General features: G+C 35.6%; 3 protein-coding genes across 3 annotated transcripts; all 3 read right to left on the bottom strand.

Annotated features, from left to right (window-relative positions):
• Window positions 1-51: 51 nt before the first annotated feature.
• On the bottom strand, window positions 52-4,519 carry LOC132043371 (uncharacterized). Its single transcript, XM_059433878.1, has 5 exons — window positions 4,494-4,519; window positions 4,283-4,387; window positions 3,932-4,196; window positions 1,566-1,687; window positions 52-93 (listed from the first exon to the last, which is right to left on the bottom strand). The coding sequence occupies exons 2-5, from the start codon at window positions 4,343-4,345 to the stop codon at window positions 52-54; spliced, it is 492 nt and encodes a 163-aa protein (XP_059289861.1). The 5' UTR covers window positions 4,346-4,387; window positions 4,494-4,519.
• A 6,268-nt stretch (window positions 4,520-10,787) lies between these two features.
• LOC132043370 (uncharacterized) lies at window positions 10,788-12,113 on the bottom strand. Its single transcript, XM_059433877.1, has 2 exons — window positions 11,226-12,113; window positions 10,788-11,146 (listed from the first exon to the last, which is right to left on the bottom strand). The coding sequence occupies exons 1-2, from the start codon at window positions 11,827-11,829 to the stop codon at window positions 10,788-10,790; spliced, it is 963 nt and encodes a 320-aa protein (XP_059289860.1). The 5' UTR covers window positions 11,830-12,113.
• A 2,885-nt stretch (window positions 12,114-14,998) lies between these two features.
• LOC132043369 (uncharacterized) lies at window positions 14,999-17,472 on the bottom strand. The gene is made up of 3 exons (XM_059433876.1): window positions 17,376-17,472; window positions 15,679-17,216; window positions 14,999-15,564 (listed from the first exon to the last, which is right to left on the bottom strand). Exons 1-3 carry the CDS (start codon window positions 17,381-17,383, stop codon window positions 14,999-15,001), a joined length of 2,112 nt encoding a protein of 703 aa, XP_059289859.1. The 5' UTR covers window positions 17,384-17,472.
• Between the last annotated feature and the right edge of the window lie 5,579 nt (window positions 17,473-23,051).

Below are 23,051 nucleotides of genomic sequence, written 5' to 3'. Positions count from 1 at the left end.
ATAGACATCCTAATAGTTATCCAAAATTCTTCATCCATTCACATCAATAGATCAAATTGACTTTCTACCACCAATTGCATCACACACCTTCTCCTACACATAAAAAGAAATTAATAATTAGATGGAAATCAAATTTTGATCATTTGTGAAAGCAAGGTAAAAGTATGTTCCTATTTCACGGAAATTAACAGCCCATCAAAATAAATGAGGATAACCAACTGTTGGAACAAGCATTTACCTAAGGTACTGCTCAACACATTTACGTGAAGTAGAGGAATCTTAAGCAGCATATCCACCAAATCGGTGCTTTCCAAGGAGAATAACGATTTGAAAATAAAGCATCATACACAAGGAACACCAAGAAAAGAAATCAAGATAGACAACTACCAATTAAAACTCTTGCAAGAACTGAAGACTCAAATAAATTCCTCAAAGCGATATTGCCTTTAAAATGTACTGGGCTGTCTACCGGAACAAGCCAACCAACAACTTCTTCAATATCAAAAGTCATTGGAGCCATAAAAATAATTCAAGTGGAGGAGGAGCAATGATAAGAAACTCACAAGGAAAGATGATAATGGCCTACTTTGTCCGGTTTGAACCTAGCAAGAGCAACATTGCGGAATCTTAAGAACTCTTGTTTGGGGTCCAATGGTGTATTCATCACAACATTATAAATCTGGAGCTAGAAACCGACTCTATTCTTCTCATGTCATGGATCAAGGATGCATTTAAAATCCCTTGGCAGGTTGATAAAATCATTCGAGATATCAAAAGATCCCTGGAGGCTACTTCTTGGTCTATCCAACACTATTTTCGTGAGGCCAACAAGGTGACAGATTTGCTCGCAGCTATGACTCATAATAATTACACGGACAGAGTCGACACCAACTTTGAAGAACTTCCAAGACAAGTGAAAGGGCTTGTCAATATGGATAAATGGAGATTTCCTAATTTTAGGATTAAGAACAAAAAGATCAAGGACATTAAATATTCTAATATGGTTCCTCATGTATAGTCTAATCTTACACTTTTGGAAGCTTAACTATGATCAAAAGAGTCATACTCTCATCATCTGTTTAGTGACCTTTGGTCTTAATTTTTGTAAATTTTCTAACACTAAGCCTTGGTTAGCAAGAATTGAAGCAAAGGGAATGTCCTTTACTTTACAAACTGTATATGAAGTTAGGCACTTCATACCTCGAGCGCATGTATTCTCCTTTTGGTTATTAATATACAAGGTAGGGGTCCGGCCTAACACCGACCTTGAAGGTGGCTTTAAATTTAAAAAAAAAAGACTTTCAAGGACACTAAAACATAACGTGTACCTCTTGAAACTATAGCCTACTCAATACCACCTGTATCTTTATATGTATTTTTTAGATTGAAACGCTTATGTGCAGGGAAAAAGAAAGACATAATGCAAAGAGCAGAACACGACAAGGACCAAAAGAATAGTAACTTTAGGTTCAGTTTGCTTCCTAAATATACAGTGAATAAAGCCCACTGCTAGGAATTGGTCCCATAAAAAATTTAAGTTTAATGAGAATGTGGAGTATAAATACCTTTTCAAGAATTGGTCCATGAGTTGATCCAGAAGAATGTGGAAGATTTTGGCCTCTAACAGCCTGTCCACTAGTAGCATCAACTGGAGAAGGTTGGTTAGATCCAACAACCCCGGGTATATCTTGAACATTCAGTCCAGGGTTGTTTTGTACCAATAGTGTCACGCTCCGAACCATGGCTTGGGCGAAACACGGCACTCGGTGCCTTACTGCATGTGACCGAGCGAACCACATGGCTTGCTGAATCATCATGAGGCATACATGAGCGGAAATATAGCATGAACGTGATGAGCTTTCATAAACATGAGATGTCGTAATAATTTAATGAAAATACTTGTTTAAATCACAAATGCGGAAATAACATGAGTTGAGCCAAAGATGACTAAACACCTTGCATGTCTAACATAACTAAGCTGACTAGTCTATGAAACCTCTAATCGTGAATCCTGAATGGAAAAACATACTTGCTGGGACAAGGCCCCCAAATGATACCTTTAGATGCAAAACTAATTAAGGAATGACAATGTCTAAACCCCGAATGAGATGGGGCTCACCAATAAGCCGGTACGTGCGATCCTACCGAGCGCAGGCGTCGTCCCAAATCCGTACCTGCATCGTGAAATGCAGGCCCCCGGGCAATAAAAGGGGACATCAGCACATTGAATGTACTGGTATGTAAAGTAACTGAAAGAAATAACATGGGACATGGAATAACATGATAAGAACTGAAACTGAAAACCTGGACATGAGCATGAGCATGAGTACATATATATATAACATAAGTAAAACATGATAAGTAGGGAGAGCATTTCATAAACCGACATGTGATATCACCACGTGGGTACGTGGAGTCTGGTCCTCGCCGCGACCAGCAGAGCCCTCATACCTTGCCAGGGTATAAGATGGTATCGTGCCTGATGGATCCATTCAGTGTAAAATTAAGGTATCGTCCTAACTGGGCGGAGCGATCCTTGTCCTACGGTGGCTACGTAGTTTCAGGCTATCTGAGCCTTCTCGGTAATTCGTGCAACTCCCAAAAACATGAATATAATATAGTTGGCTAAGAAGCCCATGATTTTCGTGAATTAACTTGTACTTGTCTTGTAATCATGATTTCACGAAATAACTTGTAAACATGGTTTCATGAAATAACTTGTATTTAGCATGTATGTATCTTGAGTCATGGCATGAACATAGTTATAAAATACAATTGCATGAAACTTGTAGACATGTAGGATATTCATGAAATAAGCATTTTTATTTAAAAACATGCATGCAAGAACCCATGGAATACAAGATATGGGTTTTCATGGATTACGGACGGATTCTCAATAATCATAAAGAAATATTAAGAACTCAATGATGGAATTATAACAATTCATACATAATATAATCATAGACATGGACCTAGGGTTATCATGAGCATAGTATAGAAATCCTAATTTTAGTAGAGAATCATAATTTATGGATTATGAGGCGTGGGGAAGAAACAATGATGTTCCCACACGTAGATAGTAACTCTACATACCTTAGTCGCTCCAAACTTGAATTAAAGACTTGACCTTTGAAGAAGATTTCCAAAATCTTGAATTCTTGAACCTTGAGATGGGTTTTCTTGAAAACTCTAGTCTTGGAATAATGATTTCTTGTTTAGATCATTAGAGTATACGTTAGAATTGAGTTGGAATAATTAGAGTAGGCTTACCTTGGTGTTCTTGATGATGGGAGAGGGTAGGAGGTCGTTCTAGGGCTTGAAGGAATGAAAAATAATGATTTGAACTGATAGGGACGAATATATACTGTTCTGGGAAATTGCAGTTTACGTCCAGCACAGTACTGGCCGTATTTTGAAATACGGCCCGTATTCCGAAAGGACTGCACTGCGTCTCTTCAGTAAAATGGCCATAACTCTTTGTACAGACATTCGTTTGACCCTCATAATATACCGTTGGAAAGGTATTTCAAAGCTCTACAACTTTCATGAAGGAAGTTTTCCCAAATTCCAAATAAGTTTTGAAATATGGGTCATATTTTGAAATACGGTCCGTATTTAACAATGTAACAATCAACTGTCAAATTCCAGAATGCTCAGAAATCCTTGGTATCAGTTTACGTTTTGAAATACGGGCCGTATACTGAAATACGGTCCGTATTTAACAATGTAACGTCTAAATGCCAAATTCCAGAATGTTCAGAAATCCTTGGTAACGGTTTACGACTTGATTTACGACCCGTAAACTGAAATACGATCACTGTTCATGGGCGTAAACCCCCATCTTACAACTGAACAGGGAAATTCCAATTCTCACATCCTTTATCTACTTCTCTAAGTCTAGGATCATGGTCAAAGCTTAGGTTAAAAATACGAGGTGTTACAAATAGATTAAAGCTATGTCGCAATTGCCTCAATTCTTGCATTTCTTCTCTCATTTCCTTGATTTCTTCTTTCAAAGTAGAGACTTCATTGTTATGCTTCTGTTGGAGCTTGTTGATTTCCTCATCTTTTTTCAGAGAACTTTTTGTCACTGATCTACCATAGCATCGTACTCGACCAGGCTGCTCCTTTCCAAACACTGCCTGAAATGCTTCATCTGCTGTTTCCCCAGAGTGTTGACGGTTCTGAAGTTCAGACTGTCAAAAAGAAATATTCGTTAGAACAATATTTATATATAAAAAATCAAATTCCATGATTAGAAATTAACTGCAACTTGACTTACTATTGCACTTTGGGCATCTTCATGAACTTGCTTTCCCTTTTTTGTACGAGTTGCAACAAACATTTCAGATTGTGATGGATCCTCCTTGTTCTCTTTAGAGTCACGCTACAAATTATATCAGAATCAATAAAAAAAAAAACATCAACATACAGTAAAAAAGTATGAGTAGAAATGGAAGTCATTTTTTCACAAACTTTCAAATAAATATTACCAATGCCACGCGTACTCTTGCAAAACTAATAGTGTTATATCCCGTATTTTGAGCAACGGGACAATATGAGTGAATTACAATAAGTTGGGGACAAGACTATCCCGAGATACGAAGTAGAGACTTTTGTTTGTTTTAAAGGCTTAAGTTGTGTATGATTTTATTGGCATGGAAATGTTAAGGAAACATTTGGGGTCAAATTCGATTTTTGGAAAGTATTCTATTTTTGGAAAGTGTAATATTTATGAAAAAAAAAAAAACAAGGGACCATGTGGCCGGCCACCTTGGTGTGGGCCATGGCCACATGGACTGTTAATACTTGGTATTTAGTAGATGACTTAGTCATCTTATTTTCATTCCAACACTTAAGAAAATTCAAGAATAATCAAGAAGCTTTGGAGAGCAAGAACAAAGGGGCCATTCGGCCAAGCCTTGCAAAACCAAGACCAAGATTTGGCCACCAACAAAATTATTTCTTCAAGCAAACCTACTAATTGAAGGGTGCTTAGTAACGTGGAGTTGTTGTTTCAAGCGATAGACTACTTGTTTTCATCCTTGGCCAACTTTAGGCAAGTTGAGAAGTTGTGAAGAAAGGTGAGTTTAATCTTGTGTTTATGTGTTATGGATGGTTTATATGTGTTGTAGTATGCTAAAATGGAAGAAATTCATGAAAAATTTGCATGGGGAGTGGAGGCCGTGTATATGGGGTTTGGCCGTGGGTGTGTGTGTTGTGTTAGAAGTAATGAATTAATTTTAATTAGCATGTTTTGATTGTTGTAGTGTGAAGAAAAGAATGAAAATCATCCATATGTGTGTGTATGGTGTTGGCCGAAAATGGTCCTCTTTGTGTGTTGAGAATGAACAAATTCTAGTTAGTATTCTAGTTATCGTCGTTTTGGATTCTATGATGAAAAATGCGAGTTTAATGACTCAAAGTGATGTTGTGTTGGTTATGGGTTGATTTGGAAGTTAATGCGAATTTTATGTAATTTTTGTAATTATGGAAGTGACATTGTTAATGTGTGGATTTATTGGTGTAATTCACGAATTTGGGAGAAAGAAATATGGGTGTGGTGCCCTCGGGTTTGGGGAGGAATTCGGGTGAGTTGGAGAGTTGTTTGGGTTGTTTGGAAAATTGTGTGAATTGTTTAAAGCGTTCTTGAATATTGTTTGAATGGTGTTGGATTAGTAATCGAATGTATAAACGTTGATATTAGTTTGAATGTAAGTAGTTGAAGTGAGTATATTGGAATATTATGAATGTTGTTGAAGTTATGTAAAAAGAGCTACTAATGTTAAAATGCATTTTGAATTGATTATTGATGTTGTAGTTTGGTTGTTGGTGTTGTTGTTAATGAATTTGGCCGAGTTGAAATCTCGGGGTTGGTGTATTTACAGGGGAAATGCTGCCCAAATTTCTGTAGAATTTGATGTTCGTTTGGAATTGAATGCCTAAATGCTTATGGCTAATGTTTGGTATATTTGTGTTATGTAGATCTTGGAGTACCCGAGACTTGAGGCTTGACTTAGCTTGAGAGCGGACGAGGTATGTGAAGCCTAACCTTTCCTTCTTTTGGCATGTCCTAGTGTTTATTAGGCTACGACACGAGCGTCGGGAAACTCCACTCTCGAGATCCGAGCTTATATACGTATCTTATTCTCTTCTAAAGATTTACTCTCTTAATGTAGCCTAACTAAGGTCCTTATGTTTTCATTTGATTGAATTTCAAAAGTTTTGTAAAGATGCTTTTAAAAGATTCTGAAACTACGAACGCTTGTAACTTTCGTAGACGAGCTCGGATCGCCCCGAAACTTTCGTAGGGGATTCCATAAGGCATAACATCCCCCAACTTCCTTAGGCGGGCTCGGGCGGGGTTGATACCCATCCGTGGGCCCCGCGACTTTTCTATGTTTATTCTTAATGATCTTCGGGAAAGACTTAGCATTATTTTCACCCTAGCTCCCGAATATGGACTTCTTACTTATTTAATGAGTTTATGATTATGATTTTTATGCATATGGTCACTCACGACTCTGCTCGTGCATATGATCATATATCCTTCACCGAGTCCCGAGCCGGTTATGTGTCGTGCGCACTTTGATATATTCCGGAGTATGATGTGTCCGGTTCGCCGAGCCCCTCATCAGAGGGTCGGGTACCGTGTATATTTAGTGTTATGATGTGTTACGGCGTGATGATGTGATGTGATATGTCGGGTTTCGGAGATATGAAATCTTCTAGAGTATGATGTGGTATGGCGCCATCGACAGGCGGGCGACCATCGTTCTAAGAGCCCATGCATGATTTATGTTTTTAAACTAAATGTTTTGACATTTTGCATATTGTACTTATTTTCTGTATCTTCTGTTCGATCATGATTCTATTACTATATTTTCTTGCTTTGCATACTCAGTACATATTCCGTCGACCCCTTTCTTCGGGGCCGCGTTTCGTACTGCAGTACGGACGCTCAGCTTGGTGATCCACCTGCCTAGGACACCTATTCTGCTATCTGGGAGTGCTCCTTCATTCGGAGCCTATCTTTTGGTATATATACTTTTCTGTTGCATATGTATATATTCATTCAGGGGTACGGCGGGGCCCTGTCCCGTCATATGTTTCTATTGCTCTGTTTAGAGGTCTGTTGACACGTATGTGGGTTGTGGTTGTTCCTGTACAGATATGTTCGTACGTTTTATGTTTGGGCGGTCCTAACCGCCGTGGAAGCCTTGTCGGCTGCATATGCGTATTTTGATATACTATGTACATTACGACGGCCTCGCCGGCTTTTGGTGACATATGTTGGCTATTATGCGTTAAGCTGAGGCTATATGTGATCATTTATATTTATGCAAGTTTAGTATGCTAATTCTGAGTGTCAGGTGCGCGTGGGTGTCCAATTCGGACACTAGTCATGGCCTACGGGGTTGGGTCGTGACAAATAGGTCCCATCCGATGCCTCCACTTTTGTTTTTTTCTATTTTCAAAATATTTTTGGGTGATGGCCTAAAATTCCACCAACAGAAGTATATTAGTTACTAATCAAAAAGAAAAAAAGATATAATTTAATAATATGTTCAAGAGTAGAATGCATTGTTTAATCTCACTTGGACATCTTCATCCATCCAATATTCAATTAATTGGCGAAATTGAACTTCTGGTATCTCAGGGGGATGCTTTTCTACCATATCTTCAATACTACGATTCACATCAAAATGTGTCTCCTTAGTAGTTTTCTTGTGTTGTCTCCAAGCTTCACGAAGACCATCCATTATCACACCCTAATTTCTGTTAGGGCGTGATGGGCACCCGACCCTTATTTAGGGCCGAGCGAACCCGCTGACTCACATAATACTCGTAATCACGCTGGCTCTCAAATCATGACACAAATACATAACAAAAATCTTTCGAAAAAATAACATGCTTTTTGCCTTTCTTGAATCAAAGAAAATCTGCAACATATAGAAACATATAGACTTATAATACAACGCGTAACAACACATCGGTTTACATAGCCGCTTACATAACCGACATCTTATACCCACGACACTGTCTGCAAAGTCTCTAACATGGGACATGAAACCACATCATAAAGCTCTAGCTCGGCAGCACTCCGGAGAAAATGGAGCTCGCCAATCCCGCTAGAACATCTTCTGCTAATATCTTCAACTCATCTGGGTGTACACGCGCGCATGAAATGCGACCCAAGAAAGCGGGGTCGATGCGGAATATGTACTGAGTATGTAAACCATGAAATACAATAAGCGGGATCATACTGAAACACTGAGTACAGAAAATCATAAAACTTGTCTTTGAAAACATTTATCATGCATATCAAATCATATAATCATCATGTAAACATATAGCGTGTCCCGGCCCCTCAGTGAGGGACTCGGTAGGTAAAATCATCATACTCATATACATATAACGTGCCCCGGCCCTCTCAGTGAGGGACGCGGTAAGTAAAATCATGTCATCATCATGCATGCATATACATATATACATACCGTACCCGGCCCTCTAGTGAGGGACTCGGTGAATAGCGTGTCCCGGCCCCGCTAGCAAGGGACTTGGTATGCCATCCTGGCCACCATCTCCATATCATCACATCATCATCATATCATATATATATATAACGTGCCCCGGCCCTCTAGTGAGGGACGCGGTGAATAATGCAATAGAGTCGTGCACGAATACATGCCCTGGCCCGGGACGCAGTGAAGGACATATTGAGGCTGGCACGAGCGGAGTAGTGACAAACCATATGCACATAAAATCATACTCAGAGACTCAATGAAGTAGTCTAAGCGGAATGTCATTTGAAAATCGGACAATAGTTATATCAAATATCTTTCGGAAACATAACATACATCATACGTATTTACAAATCCATAAGGGTCATAGTCATATTCAAACCATAGGGATCGTAGTCATACGTCAAACCAATCCGAGTTCGCCTCGGAAAGTTACAGATATCATACATTTTAGGACTTCCTACAACCATAACGAAGCGATCCGAGCCTTTCGGTGAAAGTTACGGACGTTCGTAGTTTCGGAATTGTTTAGGAAACAAACTCTTTTTGGAAACAAACTTTTATGCAATCTTTGAAATCCATTCATGTGAAAAACATAAAGAACATAATTTGACTATATTAAGAATATGAATATCAAGAAACACATATGGATCATAAGCATGCTCGGACCGCAAGAGTAGAATTACCTCGGGGTACGTGTCATAACTTACTTTTCACTGAGACATGCCAAAGAAAGAAGGGTTAAGCTTACATACCTCGTTCGCTTCCTACGCTAATCCAACTTACGTCTCGGCTTCCCAAAATCCACAACAACGTCATTGGACATCAAACATTGGTCATAAGCATTGAAGGATTCAATTCCAAGCCATCATGTTATCTACGGAAATTTGGGCAGCATCTCCCCTGTAAATTCGACGTCCCCGAGAATTTAACTCGGCCAAATCATTATCAACAATACCAACCAGCATGATAACAACATCGATAATCAATTCCAAACACATTCTAACATTAATAACTCCTTTCTATATAATTCGACGACATTCCATTTATATTCCAATAAACTACATACGTTCAAGTCAACATCGACATTCACATATTCAAATACTAATCCGAGATCATTTCATCAAGATTCAAGAATATTTCAAGTAATCCGCACAATATTCAAATCAGCCCATCCAACATACAAGGCAACCCGAAACCTTCCAAGTCCAAGTAAACATCGACGACACATTTCTTTTCTTCTAAACTCATAAGCTACACCAACAATTCAACCATTGACAACATTATTATCGTAATTACAAGAAAATATATTTGATTCACCTTGGCCTCCAAAAACAGCCCACACACGGCCTTGGCAATTTTTTTTCCAACATCAACCTACACAATTCCTATGCATACCTACACATCACAACATGTTCAAACCATTCACAACAACATCAACCAAACACCAAATAACATTAGTTCTTCATTCCTACCCTACACAATATATATATATATATATATACACGGCCACAACAATGACTCCATATTTTCATGAACTTCATTTGTTTCTACATATCACAACATGCATAAACACCTATAAAACATATAAAGAAGATTAAACCTCACCTCTTTCCACCCACTTCACCTCTCGGCTAGCTCATGATTTGCAAGAAAGAATGTTTTGCATGTCCCAACAATTACTCCATGGTGTAGAGGACCTTTTAATTAGTAGGAAGGCTTGAAGAAAATTATTTTTCATGACCAAGTTCATGAGCCAGCCCCTCTTGTCCGTTTTCTCCTTCTCCCTTTTTCTTCATATTTCTTGAACTTTCTCAAGTGGAGAAGATGAATGCTTGCTTGACTTAGTCATCCATATATATATATATATATATATATATATATAAATGTGCACATGACCGTGCACATGCTCCATGTCTTTCTCTTCTTTTTCTTTTCTTTTTCTCCAATTCTCTAGAATTTTCTTAAAGATGAAAAATGATGAAAATGATTATCTTGGTCATCCAATTCCCATATATTTAACTTCCATGTGGCCATGGACCACATCACATGTGGCCGGCCACACCCCTCTAATTTCATGAAATTTTAAATTTTTCCATAATGCATTTTTAGTCCCAAATTTTTCCTTAATGCTTCTTTCCAACAAAATCATAAGCCACTTATCGTAAAACAAAGTCGGAAAATAGTCTCGCCCATAATTTGTCGCAAGTAACTTAAAATATTCCGACGTACGAAATACAGGATATAACATCCATCACCCACTTATTTCCTTCTGCTGGAATTATGAACTTGGTCTATGCAAATGACATATATGTTATCTTCATTTGGTAAGAAACCCAATAAAATACACAATTGAAAATTGATTGTTCTTACTTTAACATAATCCACCATTCGTTGTTTCGTATCATCTGGAACAGCATGCCAATTAGTGAATAGTAATGTGATAAATCTAGGATTCCTGGCAACTGTTCCTATGAAGTTGCTTAACTGAGACACTCTTTTACCGATTGGTCCCACGGCTTGTCCTTTGTCAAATGTCACCTCCTCTCTCTCCTGAAGATTTCTTGCATGAATCAGCATACATTTTGTTTGCCCTCGAACTTTCTTCTTATCTGATGTTCCTGGATTGATGTAACAATCTATACATAAATAAATAAAAATATAATGAATACAAACAAAATTACAAGGTTTAAGACATACCACCTATATGTGAATCAACGTCCATAGCTTCGTCTCTAACACACTCATCATCGCCAACTTCTTCTTGTGCATCAAAATTATCAAGTTCAATATTATGCTCATCAACAAGAGGGGACGGCATAGATCTGGACTCATTAACTGGCTGAATATCAGGTAGTTTCTCTCCACCCACATGTGTTCCTTTTTGTTGTAGGAAAAGATCAAGACTTGTCGTCGGTAAGACCGACTTTCTCTTCACCTTTTTGACATTTTGTAGCTCATGAATGCCAAGTTGTTTTTCTCCTTCTCCTTGTCTTTTTTCAATCATATTTGAAGTGTTAAGAACTTCCTTTGAAGACAGTTGGACTGTGGATTTGTGCATAGGTAATTTACCATTTCCTTGCTGCTGAATGGACTCCTTAGATTGAATTAACCTTTGTCTACTTTGTCCTTCTCTTGCATTTGATATTGTAGACATAGGATTCTTCCTTTTATGACTTAATGGTGCTTGCTGTTTCACAGCTCTATTCTCCCGATCATTAGCAAGTTTTTCTCTCTTAATCTGATATTGCTTGGCTAGTTCAGCACTCGATCGAAATTGGAAATCGTAACCTATCTTCTTCATAGGACTTTGAGCTTTGTTTGGATTCAAAACCTTTTTCTTTTCTCCTGGATTCACTCTTCATAAAGAGAAAGAAAAATACTTTAGTCCAACAATAAAAGGAATACATAACATTGAACAAAAATATAAAAATGCTATGCAGAAATGCTGTGTGAAAATAATAATAACGCAGAATGCTAAAAATAGTGTTTCTTGTAGAGGAAGGTGTGAAATATGGGTGATGAAGGCAGTTGGAGAATTTCTAGAAATCTGCTTATGATGGAATTTGCTGGTGTTAATAGTCAGATGGAGACAGCCTTGGTGCAAGGAAGTAGGATGGTGCTACTGGCATGCATGGAAAGAATTCAAGATTACATGGACAATTCAAGGAAGAAGTGCAAATCTGGAGGTTGTTGGCTGGTCTTATAGGGATTTTGACCAAGGGTGTCCAGAGTTAGTGGATGTTGGTTATAAAAGGAAATGCAATGCTGAATTTACAGAGGAAGTTTGTTGGTGATGAACTGAAAAGGAAGCATTATCATCATGTTCAAGTCCATCTGGAGGAGAACATGGTGATAAATTTTTTCACTAACATTGTTTGCTCTTTTGCAAGTACATTTATTGCTTGGAAGTATAAGAACACCAGGAAATTAACTCAAACTAGATATACCAGAAATGCACCTGCAATTATATGTGTAATTGATCCTAAATAGTATTGAAATGATTTGGCTCATTATTGGTGGTTCATGATTGAAGTTTGCCTTTCCATTGATCCTACTTCTGTAGGAAATGATATCGTTTTATCAGGTTTTAAGAGGACAAGGCAATTTGCTGAAAGAAAGAGTATTCAGCAAATGGAAAGGTGCACTGGTACTGGTTTTTTACATCAGGAAAAAAGCTGCATTAAGCCTAGTATCAGTCATGACATGGGTACTAGAATGATGAGCAACAATGGGATTTGTTTTTTGAGAAAATTTATAAAATCAACCCTAGGCACAAGCCTAGTGGATTTTTTTTTTTTTTTTTTAAAAAAAAACTTTGCTGAAATGCAGTGCAAAAAAATACACTGCAGAAATGCTGGAAAAATTGTGCAGAAATGCTGAAACGCAGTGCAAAAATGCTAAAAATATTGTACTAAAATGCTGAAACTCAGTACAGAAATGCTGAAAAACCTGTGCAGAAATGCAGAAAATGCAGTGCAGAAATACTAAAATGCAGTGCAGAAATACAAATACGCAATGCAGAAAAAAATCACTGCTGAAGCACAACACTACAAAAATACTGAAACGCAGTTTAGAAAACAGTAAACTGCATTTAAGAAATACAGAAATGCAATGCAGCAAAAAATACAGTGCAGAAATATTAAAACACGATCTGCGAAATACAAAAAAAGCAGGAAATGCTAAAATGCTGCAAGAAATCTTGCAAGCCGTGCAAAAAGGATGAAACGCAGATCTTAGAAATCTGAAAAAATCGTGCAAAAATGCTTTGAAATGCATGCGAAATGCTTTAAAAAGCGTAAAATGCTTTGAAAAATTGTGTAGAAATGCTGAGAAAGCTGTGCAGAAAATGCAAAAAATGCAGTGCAGAAATATTGAAACTGCAATACAGTGCAGAAATACAAATATGTAATGCAGAAAAAAAATCACTGCTGAAGCACAACACTACAGAAATGCTGAAACACAGTTTAGAAAAAAAATCTCTGCAGAACACAATTGCAGAAATGCTGAAAATGTAGAAACATAGTTCAGAAATCCAGAAACACTATGCAGCTCAATATTACTAGTATTTGTATCCAAACATTTCCACAATAACTGCTTAATATTAGAGCCCGATGAATTAGACAAGAAAGCATCGACAAAATAAATGTCATCAGTTTGACATCTAAAGCAGGAAACTCTCTAGTTATTAATCAAGTAAATGACTGAACTATTTTTCTAGCTGAACATTGTGCAAATATTCAAGTTCTGAATTAGAATTAAACTCAAGATGTATCTTCAAACATCAAACTCATCTCCAGATCCAATTTCAGTTTGTTGCGCAAGAAATCCTTCTAGAGGCACATCAATAATGGTTTCAGGTACATCACTCCTTACTAAAACAACTTCACCATTATCATTTGGTATAGACGGGACCATCGAATGTTCAGACGACTCATCTCCATAACAGTGAGGAGCATCAGATTCAAGTTGATCACTTATGCTAAACAAGTCTCTCGGGACGGTCTTCATAACGTAGTGTTTATCTTGATCATATGGATCTTGCACATAGAAGCATTGGTGTGCTTGGGATGCTAGCACAAAGGGCTCTTCTTGATAGCATGTCTTGTTGAAGTAGACATAAGTAAGACCGTAAGTATCTTCTGCAGCCTCATACCAGTCACACTTAAACAACACAACCTTAAAATGACCATAATAATCTAACTCAACTATATCAATTATTCTGCCATAATAAGTCACATTTGCATCAACTGGATTTTTATCCTTTGAGCTTGCAAAACTTGTAGTTAGTGCAACTAATGTAATACCACTATTTTGTGTTTTTCTCCTTACATCACGCTGCCTCACATGGAATCTATATCCATTAATGAGATACCCAGAGTATCTTTTAGCAATTGAACTTGGTCCTCTAGACAATTGTTTTATCAAATCAGGCACATCGTCATGCAAAACACGGCTTTCAAACCATTGAGCAAAGTTTTGACTATGAGTCTTGGCCTTGCTCCATTTAGATCTTCGCTCATGACTATTAACTTCAAGCTCGTGCTCTCTACACAACAAATATTGTTATTTGTTAGCAAAAAGAAACATTAAATAATTTAAACATTTATTGATATAAAAGACAATTTTATAATTATAAGTGAGTTAAATACCTGACATAATCTTGAATTTCTTCACAATTGCTCAATATGTATCTATGTGCTTGATTTAGTGACTTGTCATCTAGCTCATCTGGATCACCCATTTTCCCTCCTAAAGGACAACCTTTGTTAGGGAACAAACTACAAGTTTGTGCATCAGTTGAACCATATTCATCATTGTTTCGGGATCTTCTATTATATCTGGTATGTACACCATCATGTAAGTATCTTGAGCATAAATTTAGACACTCTTCAACTAGATATGCTTCAGCAATGGATCCTTCTACATGGTTTTTGTTACGAACATACGACTTGAACCTACACATAAATCTTTCAGGAGGATACATCCATCGGCCCTGGACTGGACCTCTTAATCTTAGCTCGTTTGGCAAATGGATAGCCAAATGAACCATTATATAAAAAAAAACAAGGAGGAAAAATTCGCTCCAATTGGCTCACTGTTTCTCTAATCTCTGCTTCCAAACAATCTAGATCCTCTGGTGTGATAACCTTTTGACATAAACGACGAAAAAAGGAGCTTAGACGAATCAAAGGAATAGCAACATGATCAGGAAGTATGCTTTTAATTGGTATTGGCAACAAGTAATGTAGCATGAAATGGGCATCATGGGTCTTATAATTAGATATTTTTCTTTCGGCTGGTTGCACACATCGGGAAATGTTGGAAGCACTACCATCAGGTAGCTTTGCATTCTTTAAAACACCACAAAAAGTAGATCTTTCTCCCTTAGTCATAAAGTAGCATGCTTGTGCAAGCTTTATTTTCTTGCCATCCTTTGTATCTTTTGGTTGAAGGTTTTTCCTAATGCCCATCTCTTTGAGGTCATAACGAGCATTTTCATGATCCTTCGTCTTGCCAGATATATCCAAAAGTGTTCCTATTATGTTATCAAATATGTTCTTCTCAATATGCATTACATCAAGGTTGTGGCGAAGCGAGTTGTGTTGCCAATAAGGTAATTAAAAAAAAATTGACCTTTTTTTCCATGGACCGACATTTGATTTCTTTTGCTTCTTCCCAAACACATTTTCAACATTCTGTAACATATTAAACACATCGGTTTCCTTTAACAATTGTGGAGGAGGCCTAAATTCTGTTTTTCCATTGAAAGACCTTTTGTTAGATCTCCATGGATGATCCATGGGTAGAAAAACACGATGGTCCATGTAACACATTTTCCGGCTATGTTTCAGATAGCAAGAATTAGTGCCATAATTACAACAAGGACAAGCCAATTTTCCTTTTGTACTCCATCCGGATAACATAGCATATGCAGGGAAGTCATTAATTGTCCACATAAGAGCTGCTCGCATTTGAAAGGTTTGATTTCTCGAAGCATCATATGTGTCTACCCCTAACTCCCACAATACCTTCAACTCTTCTATTAATGGCTGCAAATAAATGTCAATGTCATTTCCAGGAGATCGCGGACCAGATATAAGCAAAGAAAGCATGCAATATTCTTGTTTCATGGACATCCAAGGAGGAAAATTATACACCATTAAGACAACTGGCCATGTGCTATGAGATATGCTCATGGTCCGAAATGGATTGAATCCGTCACTTGCCAAGCCAAGTCTCAGATTGCGAGAATCTTTTGCAAAATCTGGATGAAGGCTATCAAAGTCTTTCCATGCTTGGCCATCAGCAGGGTGCCTTAACTTTCCATCTTTGGACCGTTCCTCGTCATGCCACCTCAATTTATCCGCTGTCTTTGAGCACATAAATAGCCTTTTGAGTCTAGGAATTAATGAAAAGTGTCTCAAAGTTTTAGCAGCAACACGATGAGATCTTTTGGAAGACTGAAGCTCGCTATCTACTTCAGGATATTCAATATATCGAGAAGCTCCACAAACATGACAATTTTCATCACCTTTATGTTCATTCCTAAACAGCATGCAGTCATTGGGACATGCATCAATTTTTTTATAATCAAGACCTAGATCCTTTACCATAGACTTGGCTTTATTATAGGATAAAGGAATGTTCAACTCAGGCATCGCCTCTTTCAACGACTCCAAGAGGGAAGTAAAGGATGCATTACTCCATCCATGTAGATACTTCAACAAATATAGTCGAATTGTGAATGATAATTTAGAGAATCCTTTACAACCAGGATATAATTCTTGGCTTGCCTCATCAACTAACTTATAGAATTTTTTGGCATCTTCATTTTGGCCTTCATAAACTCCTTCAGCTTGTGTAACATCTCTAAATTGATCATTCAACAACCCATCGATGTCATCATATAAGTTAACTTCATCATCAACTTCCATTGGAAAGTCCCATTCCCCATGGTTAATCCATCTTGAGTAACCTTTAACAAAACCGTAGCATATTAGATGATTATATACTACACCTCTTCGACACCAAGGGATGTTACAACACTTTGCACATGGACATTGAATTTCTTCACCTTGAGGATCTCCATCAGAATAAGCGAAGTCCAAAAAACGTTGAACACCGCCACTATACTCTTCGCTATACCTTGGTAAATCCATCCAAGCTTTGGATGGATCATTTGAAAACCTAAAAATCAAAGGCGATATTAAATTTTAAAATATAGATCCATTTAAAAATTTATACTTAACAAATAGATCCTAAAATTATGAGTAATTTTTCAAAATAGGTGTTGTATAGTAATAGAATAATTAAAAAAAAAAAAAAGAGAGAATAAGAAACTCTTACCTAGTCATGAGACTTATCTTAGGGCAAACCCAACTTCAAGTTCACCACGAGTAATCTAGCAGGGGCTTTTAAAATTTATCAAAACAAATACATATTAAAACTATCAAGTAATCTATTTATGAAGATAAGTATTAGTAGAACACGTTAAAATTGAACACACGTACATCCATCATATAAAGATTGAAGTATTTTCTATTGTCTCAGACAATGATATTAACAAGTACGCATTAAAGTGAGTTCGAATCCAGCGGCCACAAAGGATACTGTTCATATCATTGACTTCTCAAAATTTATCTAAACTTGAATCTTATTTTCTAGTACTTGCTTTCCAGATTTTAAATTATGTTATGAACAATTTTCTGGAATTGCTTTTTCTACTTTCGGGAAAAGATTAAAGACAAGGAGTTAACTAAAGTTATGGGATTGTAGAAAAGACTGTTCGGAACTAAAATTTAAACTACACTTTTAAAAGTTTGTCTTAAAAAAGCCATTTACTTTTTAAAAGAACAAATGGTATATAGTTATTGTTAAGATGCTCTTTTTTTCCTCATCTCTTGTACAACACTGATTGCATCCAAATCACAAAGCATGTGATCCAAAAAACCCCTGACAGAAAATGTCAACAAACCATTAAGACCCCAAAAATAATCCCAACATTCATTTATGCTCAAATATAGACAGCATAAAAAAAGATACAAACCAAATTACACCTTCTTTTGTCCCTGAAAATAAGGACCAAAACTATAAACTTTCAACCAAACTTCAGATATAGCGCCTATAAATCAACCAAATTGTAATAGAATATGCAACAAAAAACTACCTTTCGCTAGTCTAAAAGGACATAAAAATGAAATGATGAGAACTTTCTGAATTATTTTATTTCAGAAGGGCAAAAGAAGTAAAGAGTTTGAGATTTGATCCAACACACAAAAATAAGAAGAATTTTGATATAAACTAATATATGAACAGAGAAATTTATGAAGAGGTAATTTTGTCAATCTAGATCTGTCTGCGTTCAATATTTTTCTCTATTGTCCTCCAAACATTACAACATCTAACTAGAAAACGCCGAGTCATAAAATCAAAATACAAACCTAAAAAGAAATCACGAAAGCAGAGTGTACCTTGGGTCTTCAAAAAAAAGAAAAAGTTAAGCAGAGTGAGATTAATAATGCGATTAATCAGGCTTATTTGCAATTCTTAAAGCTCCAGCTATTACTAAAACTAATTACTCATTACAACTTTTCTAATAATTTCAACAAAATCCAGCAAAACACCATGCAATAAGACTATTCAATAAAATAACTCAACTCCATTTCCCGCTCGCACACCAAAACCAATACAAACAGAATAAGGTTTTAACAGCTTCAGCCAACATTATCTTATTACTACCCCTAATAATCGATACAAATCGTAAATGGAAATGCTGAAATCTTTTTAAAAAGTCTTGCCAAACAACAATATAATCACTAAGAATATCACAGATTTGAGCTAAGTCTAATAATTACTTAAATGACTGCACACATAATAAGCATACTTAGCACAGACCTTAAATAAATCTCAAAGAAACAAAGAAAGGAAACGAAAAACAAACGAGTGCGGCCATTTGGTGTGATACAGTTCTGCAACCCTAAGAAAAGATCACCAGCTTTTCTACAAAGAAGAGACCTTTTTAACATCTAAGACTTGTGAAGTTCTCAAGAAACTCAAGTAAAAAAATAAAAAAAAAGAGTAATATTTGTTGTGTAACTTTAAGCATTTTCCTCATCAAAAGACTCTTTCACATTACAAAATGCAAGAATCTCAATTAAGCAACTAATATCCAAATGACACAAGAGTTTCTTCTTTCAATGAATGACTTGGGAAAAAACTTTCATCACTACAGAAACCCAAAAACATGAATCATGAAAAGGGGAAAGGAGCACAAGAACTTATACAATTAAGCAACAAAAGAACCCAAAACTGCTAAGTAGAACCAGAACAATGCAATTGCAAACTCAATCTAAGAAGTAAGTTGTGAACTTTAAAATAAATGCAAGTATACCTGTGGATTCAACACCCTTTGGGAGAAATTTTGGAATATTAGAAAACCCTACTGAAGAAGCTCATGGAAACCCTTTGCGAAATAGAATTTTAGGGGGGAAACCTTTGTTGGTGTTAATAGTCAGATGGTATATTTTGCCTTTTAGAAATTGGGGGGAAATTTAGATGTATGGAGGGAACTAATTATTTTGGCTCAAAATTTCATTAAAACTATTAGGGCACGCTTGTAAAGTGTTGTTCTTAGAATTACAAAAATAGCACACTTAAAAGGGTAGTCATATATATGAATAGGCGTTGCCAATTATTTTAAGATTTGGCAACACTTACCAAGCGTAGTCTATAATCCTAAAGACCACACCTTAAAAGTGTTGCTAAAATATTCTGTGGCCAAAAGCTCTGAACTAAGGCCACGCCTTGAAAGCGTTTCTAAAAAGATTTTTTGCAACACTTTACAAGCGTTGTCCAGAATTGTGTGGCCTTAGTCCTAAAATGTTGTAGTGAAATCTGCAAGTTTCTAGACTTGTAAAGAGAATGTTGAATGGGAAAAAAATAGAATTGATGAAGGTTAACAGATTTATAAAAGGAAAAGTCCTTATTACATTACCAAACCTCCAATCATCATTAAAGCAAAATGGTGTCTTTTGACTAAAATCTTGTCTTTCCTTTTTGGATGGCTAAAATCTTGGTCCTCTTCGTACGTAGAAGTGCACCAAAGCAAAAAAAAAAAAAATAATAAAAAAAAAAAATAAACACATAACACACCCAGTTATATATGGGTGAAAATGATTTTCACTCCCTAATTTTGCTTTAAAAATCAAACTCCCCCCTCAACTATGAACAATAGACATTCTCCCCCCTTTATCCTAATTAACATTTTAAATTCCTATTTTACCCTTACACTATCAACTTGTCTTTTTTTCTTTTATTTCTTTAAAATCATGATAACTTTTGTCTAGTTAATCTATGTACCAAAATTTCTTATAAGAAGATAAATATTATTTTTGAGACGGAAAAAGAAAAACAAGAAATTCTAATTGAGTATATAACTGAGTATCATTCTATAATGAAATAAATGAGAAGAATAAGATTTTATTTTATTAATAATAATCAAAACTCTAATATGTGTATTTATACAAGTAAAAAAAAGAGTAATAATAACTTTATAAATATATTTCAATGCAAGTAATACAAACTAATTAATAAAAACAGTGGTATATTTTGTAACAAATTCCTAAAAGATTATCTATTTATATTTGTAATGAATTTTAAATTATGATTTAAAAAATATTCCATTAATGACAACGAAAATTCGTTTATATATTGACAATATAGAATAAGACGAGAAGTAAAACTTAATTATACATATGCAAATATATGTAAAATAACAGGTAGTATATATGTGTGTGCATGTAATATTAAAATATCAATTATAAAAAGTAACATTAGATTTTGTGATAAATTTATAAAAAAAATATTCTACTTATACTATGAACTTAAATAAAAATTTATAAATATATAGGTTAAAAGAATAAATTTTTATAATATAAAAAGGAATTACATAAATGGAGGATTGAAAATGTCAAGGGTAAAATAGGCATTAAACCGGATAAAGGAGGGTAATATCTACCGTTCGTAGTTGGGGGGGGGGAGTTTGATTTTTGAAGCAAAGTTGGGGGTAAAAATGATTTTCACCTGTTATATATACCTACTATATATAAATACCAAAAAGTGGGGCCCCCATGTTTGTGGGGCCTAAGGCAAAGGCCTCACCTGCCTTACTATCAAGCCGCCCCTGGGTAAGATGGGCTAAAGATGTGAGGTCGCATGCCACGTCATATTTATCTTATCAAAATGTCACGCGTACGTTATCGATTGGTACGCTTAATCATCTAATGACGGAGGAGTGTATTTAAACCACTTGAATAATGTTGGAAATATTTTTGTACGAATAGTATAACGAAGGGTAAAGTTGATCCTTTTCGCACGGTATAAGAATAGATTTAGCCTTTCCCCCTTCATACATATATTAACACCCCATCATAATCAACAAATGAATAATATGCTCGTTATGTGTTCTTCAACATTGAATATATGCATCGACTATCATGCTACTTAACTTGAAATTAATTTGAAAACAATAATCTTGTTTAATTAATTTGAAATTTTCATCTTTATGTAGTTCTCTAAGCGTACAACATATATATATATATATATAAAACAATTGATGGAGGATGGGAGAATTATATTCAACAAGGTCAAATTTGTCTACTCGTGGTACAAATGGTGAAGCAACTTGCTTCAGAAACGGAAAATGACTACTTGGACATATGTAAAAAGTAATTACTTTAGTACAAGTTTTAATTCTCAGCTATAGAGGATTTAAATTAATATCTTAATTTAGAAATTTCCTATATTTTGTTTAAATAAGCCTTCTTTTTATTTTTATATTTTATTTCTCCTCATTGGGAGTTCAAATTTTTATAAGTAATTTTATGAAATGGCCAGTGTCAGTTTTATGACCTCAAAGAGCATGCCTAGACAAAATGGTTTGGTACTTCTCCAATGAATAACTTATGATGACATGCTAATTAAGATGTACTTATGTTAATGCCTGATATATAATTAATCATTGCTAGAATAGTCCAAAATATAATCCACATTACTGAAAAAGAACAAAAGAGGGTTGGGCTCTAATTATATTCTTTACTTGATTGATTCCTCGACATCTGGTGTTGGAAAAGGCAATATTTTGTCCTTTCTAATGTATTCTTATCAGAATTAAATATATCATGAAATTAATTTCTAGTACTAGTAATTTTTTCTTGGAGCTTTGCGAAAATCACAACTTTTAGCACTCCACCTACAGACAACGAGTTTAATACTCTATGTGAACTTATTTGATTGGAGAAACTTTTTTAAAAGCTTTTTGAAGATTATCGTATTGAACATGTCATAATATTTGCATGTTTATCATATTTTTAAAATTTGTTCTTAATTAAATATATCATAACATTTATATGGCTATAATTTTCCGTAAGAATAAAATGAACAGATTTAATTAATAGATTTTCATAGTTGAAAGGATCCTATTTTTAAATAAATGAATTAAAATAATAATTCACATAAATCGAAACAGAGAGAAAAAATTCATTAATTTGATAAGAGCGAATGATTATTCATTAGTAAAGTTAAAAAAGAAGTATGGCAGGAGGTATGAATCGATTGTATCACATTGCTAAATGTTATAATTAATGACGAAATCAAAGTTTAGCCATTACACTATGTTGCCATTTCTCCTTTCAAAGAAATTCAAATTTTGGAAGGATTAAGGACAACCAAATGATAACAAGTTAGAACGATGTAATTAAGTACTTCGAAAAGGGAGTAAAAAGAAGTCCTCCAAGGACTTGTTTTTTCTCTGTTTATTTTATGTTTTTAATATCAAAAATCTCATATTCAACTAATTTAAACACTACTATAAAAACTTGAATCACATGGGAAATTTAATGGGGATTTTAAAGAAAAATCCGCAGGAAAATAAGTTTCCTGCGGATTTTCCTGCTAAACAAGATCCGTTGGAAAAAAGCTCGTGGGTAATTATTACCTGCGGATTTTTAAAATCCCCGGATAAAT

Source organism: Lycium ferocissimum, unplaced genomic scaffold, assembly GCF_029784015.1.
Source record: "Lycium ferocissimum isolate CSIRO_LF1 unplaced genomic scaffold, AGI_CSIRO_Lferr_CH_V1 ctg2344, whole genome shotgun sequence".
Classification (NCBI taxonomy): domain Eukaryota; kingdom Viridiplantae; phylum Streptophyta; class Magnoliopsida; order Solanales; family Solanaceae; genus Lycium; species Lycium ferocissimum.
The sequence above is the reverse complement of the archived record's forward strand: the minus strand, read 5'-3'. Positions and strand labels throughout refer to the sequence as shown.

Coding starts and splice junctions, on each gene's coding strand:
- LOC132043369 (XM_059433876.1), bottom strand. Junction 15,565..15,678: donor GCAAAAGAAATCAAATGTCG/GTCCATGGAAAA, acceptor ATAACATAATAG/GAACACTTTTGGATATATCT.
- LOC132043371 (XM_059433878.1), bottom strand. CDS start 4,345: ATGTTTGTTGCAACTCGTACAAAAAAGGGAAAGCAAGTTCATGAAGAT. Junction 1,688..3,931: donor TAATCTATTTGTAACACCTC/GTATTTTTAACC, acceptor TGAATGTTCAAG/ATATACCCGGGGTTGTTGGA. Junction 94..1,565: donor ATGGACCAATTCTTGAAAAG/GTATTTATACTC, acceptor TTTTATGTGTAG/GAGAAGGTGTGTGATGCAAT.
- LOC132043370 (XM_059433877.1), bottom strand. CDS start 11,829: ATGAAGAAGATAGGTTACGATTTCCAATTTCGATCGAGTGCTGAACTA. Junction 11,147..11,225: donor CGTTGATTCACATATAGGTG/GTATGTCTTAAA, acceptor ACATCAATCCAG/GAACATCAGATAAGAAGAAA.